The sequence below is a fragment of the Canis lupus genome, chromosome 12, assembly GCF_048164855.1.
Source record: "Canis lupus baileyi chromosome 12, mCanLup2.hap1, whole genome shotgun sequence".
NCBI lineage: Eukaryota > Metazoa > Chordata > Mammalia > Carnivora > Canidae > Canis > Canis lupus.
This window is the reverse complement of record NC_132849.1, coordinates 58309124-58328159: the sequence shown is the minus strand read 5'-3', so window position 1 is coordinate 58328159 and position 19036 is coordinate 58309124. Positions and strand designations below refer to the sequence as shown.

Genomic DNA, 19036 nt, shown 5'->3' with positions numbered 1-19036 from the left:
ATTCAGCTTCTTGCAAAGGATATTGCTTCCTGGGCTGAGTTTATATGTTTGAGAGTGGTAGGTAACCAGTAATTTTCTTTTGAATTAAGAAATTTGGTTTCATTTTATACTCACATAGACACTCAAATTTCACTCTATAAAAATAATTATTTCAAAAAATATATACCTTGTCCTTTCAGACAATACCTTGTCCACTATTGCCAAATGTTGAAATGACTGCAGGAGTGACATAATGCACAGAACCATGGGACTACTACTCTTGTAGCCAATGTGGCTTATATTTCCCAGAAGCCTCGCTTAAGTCTTAAGCTAAGATTGGCTTTGCCTTCCTATGGGCAGTATGGGAAGGAGTGCCTGCAGTTATATCCACATTCATTTCTGGTGATTTGGAGTGTCAGCCTGGAATACTATGTTCTTACTATGGTATCGAATCTAGACTGTTCTCTGCCCCTCCTAAGTTTTTATAATTTGAAACTTAAATTTTGTAAATTAAGAAACAAAATGAGTTTTTTATATTTACTTACATGTTTTATAGTTGCTCTGAAACCATTCAAATACTAATTTTTACTCATCCTATTAGTTACCAAGAGAGGTATATTAAAATCTCCAGCATCCTAGGATTACAGCTGTTTCTTTATGCAGTCTGATATTATCTACCTTAGAATTATATGTTTAACCATTGGCATTTAATATAATTATAAATATGATTGGGTTTAAATATACCATCCTGCTATTATTTGTTCCATTTAGTCTTCTGTTTTTTTTCTTTTCCCGCCTTCTTTTGAATTGACTTTTTTTATGATTCTATTTTATCTCCACTCCATATATTAACTATACCTCTGTGGGGTTTTTTTTGTGTGTGATTGCTCTAGAGTTTATAACATTCATTTTTAACTTATCACAGTCTACTTCAAATACTAGTGTAGGACCCTTTCAGCAATATACTTTCACTTCCTTGCTCTCATCCTCTAGTGTCAGACATGTTACTTTTTTTTTCATTATTTATTTACTTATATTTGAGAGAGACAGAGAGCTGGGGGGCCGGGGAGAAGGGGAGGGAAAGAATCCCAAGCAGACCTTGCCACTGAGTATGGCACCAACGTGGGGTTCTGTCTTACAATCCCAAGATCATAACCTAAGCCAATATCAAGAGTCAGATGCTTAACAACTGAGCCACTCAGGTCCCCCTAAACATTTTACTTTTATCTGTTATAATTTTCACAATGCATTGGATTATTTTTGCTTTAAAAATTCATTTATCTTTTTAAGAAATTAAAACGAGTAAAATGATTTTGTATTTACCTACATATTTGCTATTTCTGGCACTCTTCCTGTCTAAAAACTCCTTTAATATATCTTACAGTACAGATCTGTTGGCAGTGAATTCTTTTGGCATTTCTTGGTCTAAAAATGTTTTTATTTGTCCTCATTTTTGAAAAGATATTTTCACTAGTGCAGAATTCTGGGTTTGTACCTAATTTCTTTCAGCACTTTATTTTTATTTATTTTTTATTAAAAAAAATGATTTATTTATTTTTTCATGATAGACATAGAGAGAGAGGCAGAGACACAGGAGGAGGGAGAAGCAGGCTCCATGTCGGGAGCCCAACGCGGGACTCGATCCCGGGACTCAGGGACTCAATCCCGGGACTCAGGGATTTGCACCCTGGGCCAAAGGCAGGCGCCAAACTGCCGAGCCACCCAGGGATCCCCTCTTTCAGCACTTTAAAGATGTTTCATTTTCTACAGGCCTGCCTGGTTTTTTTCTTTCTCCACTCCTCTCGTTCCCAGCTTTATTAAAGTTTAATTGACAAAATGTTCAGGTATTTTGAATGTACATCATGGCGATTTGCTCTATATATAGCTCGAGAAAGGATTCCCGCATTGAGTTAACACATCCATCACCTCACATAGTTGTCTGTGTGTGTGTGTGTGTGTGTGTGTGTGTGTGTGTGTGTGTGTGAAGTCATTTAAATTCTACCTTCCTAGCAGATTTCAATCACATAGTACAGTGTTTTCAACTGCAGTCACCATGTTTTTACACTGGATCCTCAGACCTTATCCATAGCTGAAAGTTTGTACTCTTTTACCAACCTCTCTGTGTTCCTCCAACCCCCACCCCCTGGCAACCACTTTTCTACTCACTGTTTCTATGAGTTTGATGGGGGTGTTGTTGTGTTTAAGATTTGACATGTAAGGATACCATGAAGTATTTGTCTTTCTCTAGATTATTCAGCTTAGCTTAATGCTTTCAGGGTCCTTCCATGCCATCACAAATGGCAAGATTTCCTTTTTCCTTGTGGCTGAATAATGTTATATTGTGTGTGTGTGTGTGTGTGTGTGTGTGTGTATCTCATACCTTCTCTATCCATTCATTTGTGGATGGACACTTAGCCAGTATATTGGCTATTGTGAAAAATGCTGCAATGAACATGAAAGTGCAGTTATCTTTTTGAGATCTTGTTTTCGTTTCCTTTGGATGTATACCCAGAAATGGGATTGATGGATCATATGGTAACTACATTTTTAATTTGAGGAACCTCCGTACTATTTTTCATAATAGTTGTACCAATTTACATTCCCACTAACAGTGCCCAAGAGTTCCTTTATCGTACTCCTCCTCCACAATCTCACCAACACCGGTTACTTTGTTTTTTTGATGGTAGCCATTCTAACAGGTGTGAGGTGACATCTCATTGTGGTTTTGATTTGTATTTCCCCAATGATTAGTGATATTGAGTCATATACCTGGTGGTCATTGTTATGTCTTCTTTGGAAAATGTCCATTTAGTTCCTCTGTTCATTTTTTATTTTTTATTTTTATGTTTTTTAAAGATTTTATTTATTTGAGATAGAGATCAAGCACAAGTGACTGGGAGGAGCAGAGGGAGAGGGAGAAGTAGGCTCCCCATTGATCAGGGAGGCCAACAGGGTGCTTAACCCTAAGACCCCTGAGATCACGACCTGAGCTGAATGCAGATGCCCAACTCATTGAGCCACCCAGGCAGCCCCCTCTATTCTTTTCTTAACTGGAGTATTAATGCTATAAAGGTGTGTGAGTGCTTTATATTATTTGGATATTAACTCATTATCAAATACCATATTTGTAAATATTTCTTCCCATTCCATAGATTGCCTTTTCATTTTGTTGATTACCTTTGCTGTACAGAAGCTTCTTAGTTTGATGTAGTCCTGCTTATTTATTTTTGTTCTTGTTGTCTTTGTTTTTGGTATCAAATCCAAAAACTCGTTTCTAAAACCATTGTCAAAGCTTACCTCCTGTGTTTTCTTCTAGGGGTTTTATGGTTTTAAGTCTTAAATTTAAGTCTTTAATCAATTTTGAGTTGATTTTTGTGTATGGTGTTAAATAGTGGTCCAGTTTCATACTTTTGCTTGAGGCTGTCCAGTTTTCCCAGCAGATTGTTTTAAATCTTTTTATAAAAGATTTTATGTATTTTTTTATTTGAGAGAGTGAGCAAGAGAGAGAGCACAAGCACAGAGGAGGGCAGAAGGGAAGGGTGAAGCAGACTTCCTACTGAGGAGGGAGCCCAGTGCAGGGTTCAATCCTAGTATTCCAGGATCATGACCTGAACCAAAGAAAAATGCTTAACTGACTGAGCCTCCCTGGTGCCCCTGCCCCCAGCACCATTTATTGAAGACACTATCCTTTCCCTATGTATGTTCTTAGCTCCTTTGTTGTAAATCAATTGACCATATATGCATGGGTTTATTTCTGGACTCTCTGTTTCTTTGATCTATGTGTCTGTTTTTATGCCATTACCATACTATTTTGATTACCAAAGTTTTGTTACATAGTTTGAAATCAGAAAGTATGATACCTTCAGCTTTGTTCTTCTTTTTCAAGATTGTTTTTGCCTACTTGGGGTCTTGTGTGATTCCACACAAATTTTAGGGTTTTGGGGATGTTTTTGTGTTTTTGTGTGTGTTGTTTTGTTTTGTTTTGTTTTGTTTTGTTTTTTTACTTCTGTGAAGAATGCTATTGGAATTTTGATAGGAATTGCATTGAACTGTAGATTGCTTTGGGAGTATGGACATTTTAACAGTAGTAATCCTAATCCACATGCACAGAATATCTTTCCATTTATTTGTGTCTTCAATTCTTTCATCAGTGCCTTATAGATTTCAGTTTACAGATCTTTTACCTCCTTGGTTAAATTTATTCCTAGGTATTTTATTCTTTTTTTTTTTTTTAAGATTTTATTTATATATTTGAGAGAGAAATAGCAAGAGAGTGCACAAGCAGGGAGGAGAGGGAGAAGTAGGCTCCCCACCGAGCAGGGAACCTGATGTGGGGCTCAGTCCCAGGAACCTGGGATCACGACCTAAGCCAAAGGCAGACACTTGACCAATTAAGCCACCTAGGTGCCTGTTAATTCTTTTTGATGCCATTGTAAATGGGATTGTTTTCTTAATTTCTCTTCCTGATAGTTTTCTGTTAGTGTATAGAAACAACTGATTTTCATATATTGATTTTGTATCCTGCAATTTACTGTATTTCTTTACTAGTTCTAATAGTTTTTTGGTGGAGTCTTTAGTGTTTTCTAGATGTAATACCATGTCATCTGCAAATAGAGACAATTTTACTTCTTCCTTTCTGATTTGGTGCATTTTATTTCTTTTTCCTGCCTAATTGTTCTAGCTAGGACTTCTAATACTATCTTGAATAAAAGTGGCGAGAGTAGGCATCCTTGTTTTCCTGATCTTAGAGGAAACGTTTTTAGCTTTTCATCATTGAGTATATATATATATACTGTTAGCTGTGGGCTTGTCAGAAATAGGCCTGCCTGATTTCTGATTCTTATCTTTTCCATTCTGTCAGTCTTATCTTTTCTATTCTCTATGTAATGTGTTTTTTTTTTCCTCCAGCTGCTTTTTAAAATTTTCTATTTATCACTCTTTTTCATCAGTTGGATTGCGATGTACCTTGGCATGGTTTTTTTTTATGTTTCCTGTTTGGAATTCATTGTCTGTGGGTGTATAGTTTTCATCAAATTTGGAAATTTTTCATTCATTACTTCTTCAAATATTTTTTCCTATCTTCCCTTTGTTTTTTTTTTTTTTTTTTGGAATACCAATTACATGTTAGACCATTTGATAGTGCCCACAGTTCACTAAGACTTCTGTTTTTTGTTTGTTTTTTATATCTTCTTTCTCAGTGTGTTCTGTTTTGGACAGTTTCTGTAGTCAAGTTTTCAGTTTCACTGATTTTTAGTTTTTGAATGTCTAATCTGCTGTTAAACCCAATAAATGTATTTCTTATTTCAGATCCTGTGCTTTTCTAGAAGTTTCATTTTAGTTTATTTTTTCCATTTCCCTAATTATGTTTGTTTTCTTTTACCTCTTTGAGTGCATTGACAATATTTATTAACAGATGTTTTAAGGTTCTTGTCTACTTATGCTATTGTGTCTGTTATTGCTGCGTATGTTTCTATTGATTGGTCTATCTCTTGATTATGTGTCATGTTTTCCTGCTTCTCTTCATCCCTGGTAATTTTTGATTGGATGCAGACATTGTAAATTTTATGTTGTTGAATACTGCATTTTAGTTCTGGTGTAATGTAACATAGAAATCAGTTTGATCCTGTAGAAGCTTGTTTTAAAGCTGTTTCATTGCTGGCCCAGGGCCTTTATTCTGGGACTTACCCCTTCTACTATGGCATGTTCCCTCAGAAGGCTTTATCCAGTGCCCCCAGTGTTATTAACACAGTCTTTCCACTGCAGCTGGTGCCTTGTATGAGCTCTGGGAATTGTTTGGATTCACTCGGAAAGAATCCAATGATTTTTTTTTTTTCTTGGCCTGAGGTATTTCCTCACACATGCATGGATCAGTACTCAGCCAAAGACTTGAGAGGATCTCTGCAGATCTCCAGAGTTTTCTCTGTATGTGGCTTTATCCTTGCTGGTACTCTGCCTGCAAAGTGTAGCCACCTCAGCTTTTGGGAGCTCCAATCTCTGTCTCCTTGAATCAGCAAGACCACAGGGCTCTGTTTCACTCCCTGGCTCCCTGCACTACAGTTTGGAAGCTGCCTCCAGGCAGTAAACTTAGGCCTTTTACTTCTCTTATTTCAGGGATTATAGTCCTATGCTTCCTGTTGTCCATTGCCTAAAACTGTTATTTCATGAATTTTTCCACTTCTCTGTTTATAGTGGGAAGTCGGTTTCCTTGATGGGCAGAAATGGAAGTGCCAAATACTAATTTTTAGACATTTAGAAATAGATTCAATATTCAAATGTTTTTTAGGGGAGTGTTACCTAAAAGAGAATTCTTTCTTGAATGGCTAAAGTATCTCACTACTCATCCATTCTTGGATTAAAAAAAAAAAAAAAACTATAATCTCTACTAATGAATGTTATCACTAGTCTGATCTTTGCTTAAAAATTTTCCCCTCGCTGGACCATATTAGTGGAAGGTCATGGTTATAGGCTTTTGTTTACACAAAATACTTGCCCTAGTGATAATATCTTTTAACTATTTTTAAGTTAATCTTGAGTGAGGGGACAAGGGTAAGATAAGGGAGTGATTTCTTATAGAGATTTTGGTAGAAAGTATAAACATAAAAATAATATGAGATTATATCTTGGTAACAATAACCATTGCACTTTGCCTTTTCTGCTTATATCTTACCATTTTTTGAAATAAACTTTTTATTTTGAAAAAATTTTAGATTTACAGAAAAGTTGCAAAAAATGAAAATAGTACAAAGGACAGCCATATTTCCTTAACCCAGATTCAACTGCTGTTAACATTTTATCCCATTTTGTTTTATCATTTGTGCAATTCTCACTGCCTGTCTATTGGTCTGAGTATCTGCACAATTCTATTTCTGCATCATTGAGGGTAAGTTACATTTATCATGGCTCATTACCCCTAAATTTTTTAGTGTATATTTTCTAAGAATAGAGATACTGTCTTATATAACTACAATTTAGTTAACTCTTCATTTTTGTAAGAACTGCACTATACAATATGCCATAGTTTACTTAACTAGTTCTTTATTGATGGAGTTTTGTATTTGGTGATAAAAGCCTAAAGAAGGCAGCTAGGTAATGAAAAAAAGCAAACAAAAGTAGAAGCCATCTAAATGTCTGTCAACAGGAAAATGGATAAAATGTGACATTCAGATGCTAGTATATTAAACAGCTACAGCCACAAGCAAAATGAATCTAAAAAACATTCTGTTGAGTATAAATGGCAATATTCACAAACTATACATACACAGTATGTTGTCATTTGTATTCAGCTCAAAAAGAAGGTAAACTAAGTATATTTATTTAGGTATGTTTAGTGTAAGATAGTATTTTTTTTTAAGTAAGTTGGGGATCTTTTTTTTTTTTAAGATGTTTATTTATTCATGAGAGACAGAGAGAGAGAGGCAGAGACACAGGCAGAGGGAGAAGCAGGCTCCATGCAGGGAGCCCCACATGGGACTTGATCCCAGGTCTCCAGGATCACGCCCTGGGCTGAAGGCTGCGCTAAACCGCTGAGCCACCTGGGCTGCCCGTGTATGATAGTATTTTTTAAAAAGTAAGTTTGTGATGAGCAAAATTCAGGATACTAGTTATACATGTAAAAGGAGGGGAAGCAGAGGGAAGGGTAGGGAAGGAGGTTACTGGTAGATGCAGCAGCGTTGGTAGTGTTCTAGTTCTTTTTTTTTTTTTTTTTTAAGATTTATTTGTTTATGATAGAGAGAGAGGCAGAGACGCAGGAGGAGGGAGAAGCAGGCTCCATGCCGAGAGCCCGACGTGGGACTCAATCCCGGGACTCTAGGATCGCGCCCTGGGCCAAAGGCAGGCGCTAAACAGCTGAGCCACCCAGGGATCCAGTGTTCTAGTTCTTAAATCAGGTAGTGGATTTATGGGTATTTATTTTATTACCATGCTTCAAGATTACAGATATGTTACATGTATTCTTTTATATTTTTCAAGACTGTAAAGGCAACTAGAAGATGTTGTCCAAATAGAGTTTCTAAAATAGAAGTAACATGCAATATGTGGTGCATGGGTTTGTCTATGTCCTGCATCCTCAACTACTCTTTGAACTATATTTAATGCTTCTATTTTTTATCCATAAGACCTAATATAATTCTGAATATATGGCAAGGATTCAGTCTGTGTTTATTGATTAAGTGATTTGAAATAGCTAAAAAACAGGGGCAGCCCCAGTGGCGCAGCGGTTTAGTGCTGCCTGCAGCCCAGGGAGTGATCCTGGAGACCGGGGATTGAGTCCCACATCAGGCTCCTTGTATGGAGCCTGCTTCTCCCTCTGCCTGTGTCTCTGCCTCTCTCTCTCTCTGTGAGTGTCTCTCATGAATAAAATAAAATCTTAAAAAAAAAAAAAGCTAAAAAACAGAATACATTCAAATGCTTTATTTTCAGGAGATTTCAAATTCATCTATTAGGAAACTTTCAGATGTATTTATTACATAAAATATGAGGAGGCCATTAGATAGTGGCATTTGATGGAAAAAATAAAAATCATTCTACTGATATTTTAGCAATAAGTATTTAAGGGACATGACTTCGATGTATAAACAAGGACATTGAAAAATGCAAGTTATGGGTGTGTCAGTATCACTCATGAATACCAGTGTGTGAGAGAAATCATCTCATCAGTTAATTTGTACTGTTCACCAACATACTGAAACCAGTAATATATTACTCTGGTCAGAAAATACGTATGTGAGGCTACGTCGAGGATGCTTCTTTTGGGAAAATTATACTTCATATCTGCTATGTGAAACTGGTGATTTCATGTGGATTATCTGTTAATTAGTTTGATTCTTGGCCAGTATCCGCAGGACCCAGCATGCTCAGCCCAGGTCTCCCCTCATCTCTATTTCCCAGGAGAAGAGAGATGGAGTGATAGGTTTTACACTAGCCTAAAGAAAACTGGATAATGACAGAAGTCAGTCTGCAAAAATAATTGCATAACCCTTCCAAAATCAAATAGAGATTATTCGGGGATCATGTGCTTTTCTGGATACTAACTTTTAATCTTCGTTAGTACAGATATGTGAAATTTGAATATAGCTAAGCAACAGTCAGGAGAATATTTAGACAACAGACATCTTAAGGTGGACTCCAATAGGTTTTTCCCAGCTCTCATCGTGGGCCCAGAACAAATTGCAATTTCCCATCTAGTTGACAAGTCCTAATTGGTTATCAGTTTGTAAATTTGTGTTTATTCAAAAGGTCTGTCTGTGCAAGTTGATGATGTATTTCTAAAATAGTCTCATCCCCAGGACCAAGACTATAGCTCACATAAAATAATGTGTTCACCACAAACTTCCAGACTCAACTATGAACATAAAAAAGTATTTTATGTTACTACATGGTAAATTTACAATCATTAAGATAATTCTAGCAGACTAAAAATGCAAAGTGAACTGTTTTGTGAATCATAATACATGTGGAAATCATTTTATTCTTCCTTCATAAATATTACATACCTTGTCATTACTTCTGACTTTACTTTTATTTCTTACTAATTTTCCGTTATAATAGAAAGTCTTGTTTTAAGTTTGGAGGTTGCATACTGGTGCATGTACCATTCGCTAGCTTTTTCTTAGCTGAATCTTTGCTTCAAAACAATCATAAGAATAAGTAAGGGTGAGGCACTGTACTTTTTTTTTTTTTTTTTTTTAAATAGCTAAGCAGGAAGTTCACCTCTGACAGGGTATTGTAATCAGGTTTATCACCAGAACCTGCTGTTGTGTAACAGAAACTCTAGCTTGTCCTTACCTGTCTCAAGGCATTGCCTCATGAAGGAAAATAAACTCACTGGAATATTTGTGAAATTCAATAAAATGCTTTCCCAAGCACTTCGTTTTTAATGCATGCTACAAGAATTTATTATAGCTTTGTGGTCTTTTAAAAAACATATTAACCTTGTGATTTCTTACTGTTAGAATTAAATGAATTTGTATCACTACAGAAGTCTTATGTATCATATTTACTGTACCTTTTAGACATATTTCCGGCCAAGTCTAGTAATAGTTCACATTCCCCCTCTCCTGTCCCCTCCTTTTTTCAAGAAAAAGGGTGAAGGTTTGAGATATCTTCAAACGACTGTTTATTTAATTGACAGGCAGCTTTTCTTCATTGTATGTTTTGCCTTTGCTCACAAAAGTGCATTCACTGTTCCATAGTATGTTGAAACTTTTCAATGGAAATGGCTTTTTGTTAACAAAGGAAGCATTTTCTTCCCTCCTTCCATGTCTTCGCTTTCTCCAGTAAGTCTTGGCTTCTTCAGCAGCTGTACCTCCACCAGAAATGACAAAAGGTGCAATTGTTCTAAGAGATGGCGGTGAAGATAATGCTGGTGGAGTTTTGTGTGTGGGCTGCTGGGGACTGTTTTTCTTCTGTGTTTGGTTTTGTTTTGTTTTTGTTATTCTAGAAAGTTGAGCACACCTTAAAAACAAACCACTACTCCCAAAAAGAGTTTTAAAGACCCTTGAACCTTTATACTGGGTGACCTCTTTTTTTCCATTAAGTTGTTCGTTAGTATTTAAGTGGGCTCCTCTGTCCCAGGGACAAGAAATCCGACAGAACTCACTTAAAACCGAGAGGAATGGACTATAGAATACAGAGCATTGATGTGGTTTGTTTTCTTTTTCCAAGCAGGCCGTGAGCACTTAAGTCTTCCTGCCATTACTCTCCCTGAAGAGCAAAGCTCAGGAGAAGAGGCAAAGGTGTGCGAGTCAAGTTTTAGTGTTTCACACCGTCTCCTTTTTCTGAGTTCCCATTCCTAACTCCACGTGGATAGGCTCTTCATCTTATTTACTTATTTAATTTAAAAATAACCTCTTCCTTCTTTTTTTTGCCTCTGCCTCTTTTGCTGTTTTATTTTTGACTTCAGTTTCTGGAGCATGGTGCTGATTCAGAGCATCAGTTACTTCTATCAAAAATCTTTCAGGTTTTCTGGGGGAATAAGGTAAAAATGTAGTCTCTTTCAGGGACCATCTCTGTGCAGTCCCAAATAATCAGAAAACAGCTCAAACTAAAGCTGAGCCTAGACACACACGTGTCTCTATTACAGGTGCTCCTTATTCTGCTGATGACTTACAGTAAGATACTTCTATCTTTTCAGTATTGATTTTATTTTTAGATATGTTAAACTCACAGACTGATTTCTACACAGAGAATATGTCATATACATGTTACTCTGCTGTGCTCCTTGACAGTGTTTCTAAATCCTCTCCAGAGTTAGGCATTTCGTCATCCCTCACCAGACTCAGCAAGAAGGGATAAGGAGGAAACTGGAAATTCGTTCTGAAGTACATCTCCCGTATTTTGAATGTTGATCAGCAACATTCTGATCTTCTCTCTGAATGAGTAAAAAGAAAAGATGTAATGCTGGTTTAGCCAAACCCACGGAGTGGCACTTTGCCAAGGTGATTCATCCTGGCTTGGAGCAGTCTTACACCTTTGTGAAACTAGGTCCCTGTCGGTTGAAGGAGAAAAAAGACTGCCCCAGAGCTGTCGGTTACTCCCTGAGAACCTCCAAGTGAAGGTCTTTGAGTCTTCCAACTTCACCCTAGCTTTGTTTGCCATCTTACTCTGTGGGCCATATGCAGCTCTTCAGATAGTTTGTGCAACCTTTGTTAGAGTAATAACCTGGCAGGTTTAAATCTACCCTAGGGAAATTGAGGTGAGTGTAATAAGAACAGGTGTTCTCAGTTTCCCTCACTCCCACTCCTCCTTCCAGAGTCACCACTGCCAGACAGCATGAATAGAAACCAGCTGATGTTTTCTTTTGTCCCTGACCTCCCACCATATCCTAACCATCACTAGGATTTGTGGGCACACTTCTCTTTTCAAGCTTGTGAAGTAAAGCCATCTGAGGCTCTCTTCTAGGCTGCAAGAAAAATGAGGATTGGAAGCCACTGCGTTTTATTTTATTATTTTTGAGGTGTGCGTTTAAGAATATCTTGGAGAGCTTGTTTAAAGCATAGATTCTTTGACTGGATGTCAGAAATTCATTAAGTCTGGAATATGCATTTTTAACAAGTATCTTGCAGGTGATTCTGATAAAGATGGTGCTTTGGACAGTACAGACTAGTCTTCTCTCTTTCTTTTGTTATTATTCCATCTTGTTGCACAGAAGATTCCAGGTAGAATTAGACTACTTAGATAACCAAAGGGCCAGTATCAAACAGAATGTCGTTATACCTTACTATACCTGCAGAGTTTTAAACAGGATTCTGGTAGTCCTCTTACTCTGCTTGAATATCCCGGAGATTATATACACCAAATGAAAATACGGTATGAATACCTACAACTTCTGTGAGACCCTTTCCTTGGGTGTGTTTTCTACATGAATGCATTTTCTAAGTCCAAAGTAAGACTATACTAACCCAGCCATTAAATGTTTACTATATTATATGATGGTTATCCATGTTTTAGAATCCTGTCAAAATGAGAGCCTGATTCAACTCTGTGGGCTGAGGACAACGGGATAGGAACAAAAAAGCTTCATTGTGGTCTTATTCTGTAAAACAGTACTATGTAACAGTGCTCCCAGTCTCCTGCCCGAGGTTAGGTACTCTGCTGCACTAGCAATGCAGGCCCCACAAATTAGCCTGTCTTAGTTGGAATTGGAGCAGATGTATACATTGGTTGGCTCATAGCCAAGCCCTCTAAGGACAGTTGGACCACCACTTCAAGTGTTTTGGAAGCTAAGGGTAGCATTCTGGTTCTTTTGATGATGTCCTCTGGGTCAGGAATGGCATCCAGTGGTCATGTTCAGTTCCGACTCTTCCCTCATTTGAGGCGGTAAAAAGACCATCCCTTTTGGTATTGCACTAGAACCATTAAGTAATAGTTCCTATATAAAGAGACCCAGAGCAAGAGATTCGGTAGATATTTTAGTACTTCATGTAAGTGAAATAATATAATATTTGTCTTTTTATGTCTGACTTATTTCACATGGGATAATGTTTTTAAGGTTTATCCGTGTTATAGCATATGTCAGAAATGAAAATTTCTTTTTAAGTCTAAATAATATTCCATTGTATGTATATACTACATTTTGTTTATTCATCCTTGGACACTTTGGTTGTTTTCACCTTTGGCTATAGTGAATAATGCTGCTATGAACATTAGTGTGCAAATATCTGTTAGAGTCCCTTTAAGTTGTTTTGGGCATCTCCACAGAAACACAATTGCTATATCATATGGTAATTCTATGTGTAATTTTTTAGACCACTGTGTTTTTGAATATTTATTTTTTCTTATAAAAGAAATATATTCAGAGTGATTTTAAAAATGTAGAAAACAGTGAGATGTATAAAGAAGGAAATAAAAATCACCCACAATCCAATTTCTCCTAGGTGCCATTAATATTTGTTATATTTGATTGTCTTATTTAATGTACATAATTGCAAAATTAGACTTCAAGACTATCTACAAACTTCTCTCTTGCTTTTTAAAACTCAGTATTGCATTATGAGTATTTTCCTAAGTCATGGAACAGCCTGTGAAAACACTTTTTAATAGCTGTTTAATATGTATGTATGTAATGTATACCTAACATAGGTGCCCAATAATAAGGAAGTGATGGGTTCATAGAGGGAAATATTTTTCAGCCACTAAAAATTATGTTTTCAAAGGCTATCTCATGACATTAGAAAATATATACAAAATATAATTTTAGGTGAAAATGTAGGAGATAAAGCCATTTACATCTAACTCGGTTTGTACAAAGGTTCTCAGACAGATGTGAGCTTAGCCTAAGAGCAAGATAAATGATTAGATTTTAGTAGAGGAGTGACATATCAGATTTGGATTTTGAAATATCACTCTTGCTGGTAGCTTCAAAGTGGCAAAAGCAGATATGGGGATACTGTTTGGTTGGGAGTCCATTCTGGAGGCTTAGTGTAGGAAACAATTGTGGATGTGATAAGAAATAGCATTCTAGACTCAGCTTTGAGGTAAACAGTGCGTGTGCATATGGTGTGCAAGGAAATGGAGCTGCCAAGGATGATTCCTAAATGTTTGGGTTTTGTGACAGGGTAAGGAACTCTGATGGAGGGATAAGATTCAGGGGTATGGAAGATGAAAAACTCAGTTTGGAACATGTACATTTGACATAGTGGAAAGATATTCTAGTGGAGGTGTCAAAGAGGCTGTTGAATTGAAATTCCCAGTGTTATAAATGTGGATATGCCCCAAACAGCTGAGAGAAAAGTCTCCAATATGCTAACAATGGCTTTCTCTAAGTTAGGAGCAATTTTTATTGTCTTTATCATAGTATTTTATATTTCAAAAATTTTCTGTAATCATGTATTGTTTTTATAATCAAATTTAAGTGTTGCTAGAATACATTCATTATGGGGTTATTTATAGTTATTTATAAATTGGAAACAACTTATATGCATAACAATGATTGAAGATTGGTAAAAAAAATAAGAATGATATTGAAAACTCTGTAGGCACTTAAAAAAAAAGTTTTCAGCGTTATTCAAAAAGGAAAATTCCGTTTAGAATAAATGAAAATGTTGAAAGTGAAGTCTACCATACTGACTTGAGACTATGAGAATCTAGAACCTATTGTAAACTATAATATAAATCTATAGACCTTCATTATTAATAATTATTTTATCTTCAGTTCACATGTGAAAGAATGGTAGCCTATTTTTCACCAGATACTTAGTTTGACATATCAGCTTTTTGGGTGGACATTTGAAAATACATTAAATCTTTGTGGCTTAACAGATTCCTTTTCATTTACTACAATTCCTTTTCATTCCTTACAATTACTAGTCCATGAATTCATACATTAAATTGATTTTTTGAGATGATTATTTTTCTAAGGGAAACATTCACTGCTCTGGTGCTTATTTTGTTTGCAGATAAAAGTGCTTAATTACGTCTCCTACCTGCATTATTTGAAAGGATTAGTTGCCATAAGTCTTGTCAGTAATGTTAAAATTATCTTGAGAAGATTCTTCAGATCTTGTGCAAAATGAAGCAACATTCTAAATGAGTTCATTTTATAAAGAAAAAAGACTACTTCCTCCCAAAGGTCACTGAGAATTTTTCCTTTTTTTCTCTTTTAAATTCACAGATTAGAATACAGTTTATAGTACTTGAGTGTACAAGTAGAATTATTCCATCTCAACATTTTAAAAAAACTTAAAAGGCAACATTGTTACTTTGGATTGACAGAAATTTATTTTGTAGTCTTCAGCTACAGGTTGATGATTTGTTAATAATACAGCATAAACCAAAGACCTTTTTTTCTAATAAAACTTGAAAGTTTAGATATTGAAATAGTGATATCAAAATAAATGCAAAATAAATACAAATGAGATTGTAGCTTCAGGCAAAGTAAAATCAAGCACACTTATACTTTCTAGAAATTAACAGTGTAATTGTTTTCTATAAGCATATCCCAGTACCATTATAAAGCATTTCCTTGTGCTTTACCTGAATTTGCAAAGTAAAATTTAGCAGAGAAATATTTATTCCTTTAGTTGGCTCCCAAACACACTCACACATTTAGAAGATGGGCAAGACATGATTTAACAGCCGTACTTTCACAAACAACTTGGGGAATTTTAATTGACTATTAGCTCAAATTGGGAAAATTTTTTCTTAGAATACAGATGAACTTTCTAATGATTAAACCCATTAACAGTGAAATAGACTACCTTTGGGGAAGGTATTGAGTTCCTGTCCCTGGAGATTTGTAAGAGGGGTCAGACATCTGCCTGCTAGGGATTTTGTAAAGTTGGACCATAAACTTCTAAGGGTGTCCCCAATTCTGAATAGGCCAGTTAGATTATTTCTCCTACAAAGTGATGTATGAAGTATTTCTATTACACAACATGGTTTTACTTACCTGGTATTATCTTTCCTTCCTTGCCACTTTTTGAGGTAAACTAGATCACAGAAAAGTAAGCATATCACAAATGTACATAGTTGATGAATTTTCACAACCTGAACCAGTCCCTAGATGGAGAAACATTACTAGCACCCCTGAAGCTCCACCCTGATGTTCACTCCCTTCGTTACCTCCCCCACTCCAGAGTAGTCACTACCCTGGCTTCTCACTCTATAGAACTTGGTGCTGAGTTGCTTGAGTTTTGTACTTTATATACCTGGAATCATTCTCTTTTGCGTCTGTCTGCTTTCTTTTAACATGATGTTTTGAAGACTCATTCATGTTGTTGCAGGCAGAGCATTCACTTCCTTGCTATAAAATGTTCAATTATGAGACTATATCAAAATTTTCTTACCGTTAATGGCATTTGTGTAGTTTCCAGCTTGGGGCTTTTACAAATAGTGTTGCTAAGAACATTCAAATCCATGTCTTTCCCTGGACATCATGCACATTTCTTTTGGGGATATGTAGCTAGGGGTAGAATTGCTTTGCCACAGAATGTACATGTGCTCAACTTTAATACTGCCAAACAGGTTTCCCAAATGTTTGTCTTCAGGCGCAATTGTAATAGACTTCTACCCTATCAGAAATGTTAGTTTTTCCAAAATTCCACAAGACTTACAAAAAAACCCATCTTACTAGAGATACTTGATAACTTTCTATTTTATACTATATGTTCGCGCACCTTATCTCCCTTTCTAGATTATAAACCCCTTAAAGGCATTGTTTTATTCATCTTTACATTTCCCAAAGTACATTGCATAGATTCCAAATCAAGTGTTTTTATGTAAATGGATGAGGAAATGAGGAAAAATCATATGTAGTATTAATTTCAAGGATGTTTATAAGTTGCAAAAATAAAAATAGCATACTAGATGAGCTACAGAGGTAATCTTAAAGTGAACAGAAACAAATTTATTAATAGTAGCTCATAGATTTTCCTGGATTCTATAAGACAATTTTATATGCAGTTACATGAGAGAACATGAAGTTGAATTATGCAGAGTTTTTTTTTAAGATTTTTATTTGTGAGAGAGAGACACACAGGGAAGTTCAATCCCAGGACCCTGGGATCATGACCTAAGCAGACAGTTAACCACCCTGGCATCCCTGAATTGTGTATTTTAATTTTTTAAAAAAGATTTTATTTATTTATTCATGAGAGACACAAAGAGGCAGAGACACAGGCAGAGGGAGAAGCAGGTTCCCCGCAGGGAGCCCAATGTGGACCTCAATCCCCAGACTGGGATCACACCCTGGACCAAAGGCAGACGCCCAACCGCTGAGCCACCCAGGTGTCCCTGGATTATGCATTTTTAACTATTAGACTTAAACCCTGGTGTTAGCTCCCACATAGAAGCTTCTGAATATTGTGAAACAGCTAAATTTGTTAGCCGTGAACTTGAAGGTGAATGAGAGGGTGTGGCGAGGAAGTGTGAGAGGGAAGTCGTTCTGTAGAGCAGTCCTGACGGCTTTAGATCTCTAGTTTGGTCACAGCTTTGTCCCTTCCCCTGGTTCTTCTGTGACTGGCAAGGAGTAATGATTTCACTCTATCACGGGGAAGACCAGTAAGAGTTTTATGAGCCAAATGGAATTTTTTAGTGGTTTTTTAATTTAGTGTTATTACTATTTTAAATTGCTGTTAGGATATTAGGGATTTATGGGTGTTTTCCCCTTAATGTAACTTTTCTCCACATTCTAAAATTCATTCAGTAAATACATACTACTTCTAAAATCAGAAAATATTTTAAAAAATAGTTTATGTTGCAAAAGTTGCTACCTTGATTATTTTTTGTTTCAGTCTTGGCCTACTTATGAGGATATCTATAAAAAAACGATTGAAATTGGCAAATTCTTAGATTTGCCACGTTTTCCAGACATAACTGAAGACTGCTATCTTCATCCAAACATCTTGTGTATGAAATACTTGATGGAAGTCAATCTCCCTGGTACGTGTGGTGTATGTGGTGAGGAAGCTTTTATAGAATTGTAGAATTACAATGAGCAAAATATAGAATCCTCTCAAATCACAGACCCATCTGACAGAGTCCATCATAACATGAAGCTTAATTTCAGAATCCTTTCTTAAAATATTTCAGGCTATTGAAAAATGTTAAAAGGACATTGTTCATAAATAATTGATTTGGGGATATGCTTGGTTTTTACAGTAAGTTTGCTGAGTACAATTAAAGTAACAAATGTTTCAATAATTAATCAGCTGGACACCTTCCTCCCCCCCAAAAAAAAAAACAGCAAGTCATCATTTACATGAAGCATGATTATTATATAATGAATTCTAATAAACAGTATGGCAGAAGTTAACTAACTTATGGTAATATTTTTATTGTTTGGTAACATAATGCTATTTCCAGTCCCTAAAACAAATGGAGGTCAAAGTCTGATAGGATCACAGTGAACTCTTTAAGGCAATGAAACACAGACCTTGTTCACAGTATACCAAGATGCAGGTAACCTGATGGAATCTGCCGATGGAATCCATCCCTGAATTTCTCACAAAACTAGAAATGTGAGAAATTCAGGACATATTCTTTTTTTTTTTTTTTTTTTTTTATTTATGATAGTCACACAGAGAGAGAGAGAGAGAGGCAGAGACACAGGCAGAGGGAGAAGCAGGCTCCATGCACCGGGAGCCCGACGTGGGATTCGATCCTGGGTCTCCAGGATCGCGCCCTGGGCCAAAGGCAGGCGCCAAACCACTGCGCCACCCAGGGATCCCCCTCAGGACTTATATTCTTAAGAGAAAATACAAACATGGTGTGGCTATCCTATTGCTTAAGCAATATAAAAAATGATTGAAGATATTGTTAATAGGAAAGGAAAATACATATGTTAATAAAGCAATATACAAAACTATATATATATATACATATATATAGTGTAATTCCAACAGTAAAAATAAAAATAAATATGTAGTAACATATATATGTTATATATATATACACACACAAACATACATATATGTGTGTATATATATACAAATGTAGTACTAGGTAATAGAAAGAACATAAGGGATTATCAAAATGTAACTGATACAGACTGGCTCATGGCAAGGTCTGGTTCCTATGCTTGCTGTTGGATGGAGAGGGGGACTAGAGTCCGCAGGACATG

The 19036-nt window shown here is 36.2% G+C and overlaps 1 protein-coding gene across 3 annotated transcripts in view; it reads left to right on the top strand.

Moving 5' to 3' along the window:
* TAF1B (TATA-box binding protein associated factor, RNA polymerase I subunit B) overlaps positions 1-19036 on the top strand; it is a 66684-nt gene that overhangs the window by 32105 nt on the left and 15543 nt on the right. For all 3 annotated transcript variants that reach the window (XM_072771124.1, XM_072771125.1, XM_072771126.1), the window contains one exon: positions 17709-17856. In XM_072771124.1, coding sequence (XP_072627225.1) covers positions 17709-17856 — 148 coding nt within the window. The remainder of the gene's footprint in view (positions 1-17708; positions 17857-19036) is intronic.